General features: G+C 44.2%; 1 protein-coding gene across 1 annotated transcript in view; it reads right to left on the bottom strand.

Annotated features, from left to right (window-relative positions):
• The window catches only part of LOC114545286 (F-box only protein 41), a 32,133-nt gene that overhangs the window by 12,750 nt on the left and 14,383 nt on the right, over positions 1-5,000 (bottom strand). The window contains exons 8-9 of the mRNA XM_028563582.1: positions 3,559-3,623; positions 1,668-1,963 (exon numbers count right to left, since the gene is read on the bottom strand). Of these exons, the coding sequence (XP_028419383.1) occupies positions 1,668-1,963; positions 3,559-3,623 (361 nt within the window). The remainder of the gene's footprint in view (positions 1-1,667; positions 1,964-3,558; positions 3,624-5,000) is intronic.

A 5,000-nucleotide genomic window follows, 5' to 3' on the forward strand; every position in this document is an offset into this window, starting at 1 on the left:
TCTCTATAGTCTTATTAGGAGTTAAACATAGTGCTGTATACTGCTACCTATAGACATGTCTCTACAGTCTTATTAGGAGTTAAACATAGTGCTGTATACTGCTACCTATAGACATGTCTCTACAGTCTTATTAGGAGTTAAACATAGTGCTGTATACTGCTACCTATAGACATGTCTCTACAGTCTTATTAGGAGTTAAACATAGTGCTGTATACTGCTACCTATAGACATGTCTCTACAGTCTTATTAGGAGTTAAACATAGTGCTGTATACTGCTACCTATAGACATGTCTCTACAGTCTTATTAGGAGTTAAACATAGTGCTGTATACTGCTACTGCTATAGACATGTCTCTACTATAGACATGTCTCTATAGTCTTATTAGGAGTTAAACATAGTGCTGTATACTGCTACCTATAGGCATGTCTCTACAGTCTTATTAGGAGTTAAACATAGTGCTGTATACTGCTACCTATAGGCATGTCTCTACAGTCTTATTAGGAGTTAAACATAGTGCTGTATACTGCTACCTATAGACATGTCTCTACAGTCTTATTAGGAGTTAAACATACAGTAGTGCTGTATACTGCTACCTATAGACATGTCTCTACAGTCTTATTAGGAGTTAAACATAGCGCTGTATACTGCTACCTATAGACATGTCTCTACAGTCTTATTAGGAGTTAAACATAGCGCTGTATACTGCTACCTATAGACATGTCTCTACAGTCTTATTAGGAGTTAAACATAGTGCTGTATACTGCTACCTATAGACATGTCTCTACAGTCTTATTAGGAGTTAAACATAGTGCTGTATACTGCTACCTATAGACATGTCTCTACAGTCTTATTAGGAGTTAAACATAGTGCTGTATACTGCTACCTATAGGCATGTCTCTATAGTCTTATTAGGAGTTAAACATAGTGCTGTATACTGCTACCTATAGACATGTCTCTACAATCTTATTAGGAGTTAAATACCGCCTGATTAGTTATTTTGTAGCTTGTGCAGCTGAAATTGGCTAGAGACGCTCGGTTGCTATATGACAACAATGGCTTTAAGCCGAGTCTGGAGCAGAAAACAGAGCAGTAGCCTAACGTTAACGTTTCATGTATCAAACTGTGTTTTGTGTCAGTTAGCTCCTCTGGTAGCTAAGAGTTTAATCTACCAGTTAGCTCCTCTGGTAGCTAAGAGATTAATCTACCAGTTAGCTCCTCTGGTAGCTAAGAGTTTAATCGACCCTTAATCTTTGAGATTTGGGTCTGGATTTCCAGGTTAATCGGAATCTGTATCAGGAAGAAAAAAAGGTCTCAGACCATCTCTAGTCAACCAGAGAACTTCCGGGCTTTTATTGTGAAGGATCCGCAGGAAGTGTTGGCAACAACCAGCTTGAGAAATAAAATATATAAAAATAAAGCAGTTTACCTGAACCAGATGTGTGTGTGTGTATGTGTGTGTGTGTGTGTGTGTGTGTGTGTGTGTGTGTGTGTGTGTGTGTTTACCTGAACCAGGTGTATTTGTATCTGTGTGTAGTTTACCTGAACCAGGTGTGTGTGTGTGTGTGTGTGTGTGTGTGTGGTTTACCTGAACCAGGTGTGTGTGTGTGTGTGTGTGTGTGTGTGTGTGTGTGTGTGTGTGTGTGTGTGTGTGTGTGTGTGTAGTTTACCTGAACCAGGCGTATGTTTCCTGGCCAAGACAAATCTCCTCATCTCAGCGCTGCTCCAGAACCCCTCTTCTTCTTCTTCATCATCGTCATCTTCCTCTTCCTCTTCTTCTTCAGTGCTGTATTGGCGACGGTTTCTTCTGCTCCAGGTCCTCCCACACCCCCCCTCCGCCCCCCCCCAGCCGGGACCCTCTCGGTGGGTCCAGTGTGGGGCGTAGTGCTCGGGGGGGAACAGCCCCCCCTCACCGTCCCAGCCGCCTGAACCCAGAGACAGAGTCCTCATCCGAGCAGTCGGACCACTGGGGGGACGAGAGGGACAGACATTAGTGTGTCTTTGTGTGTGTGTGTGTGTGTGTGTGTCTCTGTCTGTTTGTGTGTGTGTCTCTGTCTGTGTGTGTCTTTATGTGCGTGTCTGTGTGTGCGTGCATGTGTCTGTGTGTGTGTGTGTGTGTGTGTCTCTGTCTGTTTGTGTGTGTGTGTGTCTCTGTCTGTGTGTGTCTGTATGTGCGTGTCTGTGTGTGTGTGTGTGTGTGTGTGTGTGTGTGTGTGTCTCTGTCTGTTTGTGCGTGTGTGTGTGTGTGTGTGTCTCTGTCTGTGTGTGCGTGTCTGTTTGTGTGTGTGTGTCTGTGTGTGTGTTTCTGTGTCTGTCTGTGTGTGTGTGTGTGTGTGTGTGTGTGTGTGTGTGTGTGTGTGTCTGTCTGTCTGTTTGTGTGTGTGTGTATGTGTATGTGTGTGTGTGTGTGCGTGTCTGTTTGTGTGGTTGTGTCTGTGTGTGCGTGTCTGTTTGTGTGTGTGTGTGTGTGTGTGTGTCTGTGTTTCTGTGTGTGTCTGTGTGTGTGTGTGTGTGTGTCTGTCTGTTTGTGTGTGTGTGTGTGTGTGTGTGTGTGTGTGTGTGTGTGTGTGTCTGTCTGTTTGTGTGTCTGTGTCTGTGTGTGTGTGTGTGTGTGTGTGTGTGTGTGTGTGTGTGTGTGTGTGTGTGTGTGTGTGTGTGTGTGTGTGTGTGTGTGTGTGTGTGTGTGTGTGTGTGTGTCTGTCTGTCTGTCTGTTTGTGTGTCTGTGTATGTGTATGTGTGTGTGTGTGCGTGTCTGTTTGTGTGGTTGTGTCTGTGTGTGCGTGTCTGTGTGTGTGTGTGTGTGTGTGTGTGTGTCTGTGTTTCTGTGTGTGTCTGTGTGTGTGTGTGTGTGTGTCTGTCTGTTTGTGTGTGTGTGTGTGTGTGTGTGTGTGTGTGTGTGTGTGTCTGTCTGTTTGTGTGTCTGTGTCTGTGTGTGTCTGTCTGTGTGTGTGTGTGTGTGTGTGTGTGTGTGTGTGTGTTTGTGTGTGTGTGTGCGTGTCTGTTTGTGTGGTTGTGTCTGTGTGTGCGTGTCTGTTTGTGTGTGTGTGTGTGTGTGTGTGTGTGTCTGTGTCTCTGTCTGTGTGTGTGTGTCTGTGCATGTCTGTGTGTGTGTGTGTGTGTGTGAGACTGTGTGTGTGAGTGACTGTGTTTCTGTGTATGTGTGCGTGCGTGCGTGTCTGTGTGTCTTTGTGCCTGTGTGTCGGTGTTTCTGTATGTGTCTGTCTGTGTGTGTGTGTGTGTGTGTGTGTGTCTGTGTGTCGGTGTGTCTGTGTGTGACTGACTGTGTGTGTGTGTGTCTGTGTGACTGACTGTGTGTGTGTGTGTGTGTGTGTGTGTGTGTGTGTGTGTGTGTGTGTGTGTGTGTGTGTGTGTGTGTGTGTGCGCATGTCTGTGTGTGTATGTATGTGATACCGTGACTTCAGTGCATATATTAAATGCTTTTTGTATGACCTCATACTTTGTACTCTGATGTATTAACTGACTGGTGGCATTAAAAAATGACAAATAACAGGAGTCCTTCAGTTGTCTACACAGCTGATTCTTGTGATGCGTTCAGGTACCTGTCGGGATGTTGGCCGTACGGCTGATCTCCCAGTCTGTCGGAGGCTGAAACGCTGTAACTCCGCTGGAGGAGGAAGAGGAGGAGGAGGATCGAAAGGGTGAAGACGAAGGAGGAAGAGAGCAGGGAGACAGAGAGAAAGAGGAAGGGGATGAAATGTGAGTAGAGTAAAAATGTAATCGATCGTTAACAGAAAAGTGGGTTTCTTTCATCCAAATTATCATAAAAATAACGCAGATTATTCCTCACGACGCTCTTCACAAGCAACATAAATTATCAGCCCACTACTCAGTCCTTCTAGAAAAATGCTTTGAGTTTTTTGTGATTGTTGCGGGGCAAAAATCCTTGATTGTGCGGCACGTTTTCTTAAAAAATGCAATGGAATGTGCTATATATGACATTTATGCAATTTTATGCGATGAAATTGCGGGAACTTGCAAAAATTACAATTTGATGAAAAAGAGAAAAAAAAATAAAGTTCTTTGTTCTTTCCTCAAAGAAAAGCTGAACTCCAAGTCTTCCAGAAGACCTCTGTTCACCAGCAGCAACAGCCATAAGCCCCGCCCACCCACTCTATACACGATTTGATTGGCCTGACCAGAGTTTGGTTTTTTCCAGCTCGCAAGCCAACGGAGAGTGCCTAGAGAGAGCCAGCATATCTCCACCAGACTCCATGTAAATAATCAGGACTTTTAGCGTGTATAGAGCCAGCATATTTCCACCAGACTCCATGTAAATAATGAGGACTTTTAGCGTGTATAGAGCCAACATATCTCCACCAGACTCCATGTTAATAATCAGGACTTTTAGCGTGTATAGAGCCAGCATATTTCCACCAGACTCCATGTAAATAATGAGGACTTTTAGCCTGTTTAGAGCCAGCATATTTCCACCAGACTCCATGTAAATAATGAGGACTTTTAGCGTGTTTAGAGCCAGCATATCTCCACCAGACTCCATGTTAATAATCAGGACTTTTAGCTTGTATAGAGCCAGCATATCTCCACCAGACTCCATGTTAATAATCAGGACTTTTAGCGTGTATAGAGCCAGCATATCTCCACCAGACTCCATGTTAATAATGAGGACTTTTAGCGTGTTTAGAGCCAGCATATCTCCACCAGACTCCATGTTAATAATCAGGACTTTCAGCGTGTATAGAGCCAGCATATCTCCACCAGACTCCATGTTAATAATCAGGACTTTCAGCGTGTATAGAGCCAGCATATCTCCACCAGACTCCATGTAAATAATCAGGACTTTCAGCGTGTATAGAGCCAGCATATCTCCACCAGACTCCATGTAAATAATCAGGACTTTTAGCGTGTATAGAGCCAGCATATCTCCACCAGACTCCATGTAAATAATCAGGACTTTTAGAGTGTATAGAGCCAGCATATCTCCACCAGACTCCATGTAAATAATCAGGACTTTTAGCGTGTA

This window comes from Perca flavescens, chromosome 19 (genome assembly GCF_004354835.1).
Source record: "Perca flavescens isolate YP-PL-M2 chromosome 19, PFLA_1.0, whole genome shotgun sequence".
Classification (NCBI taxonomy): domain Eukaryota; kingdom Metazoa; phylum Chordata; class Actinopteri; order Perciformes; family Percidae; genus Perca; species Perca flavescens.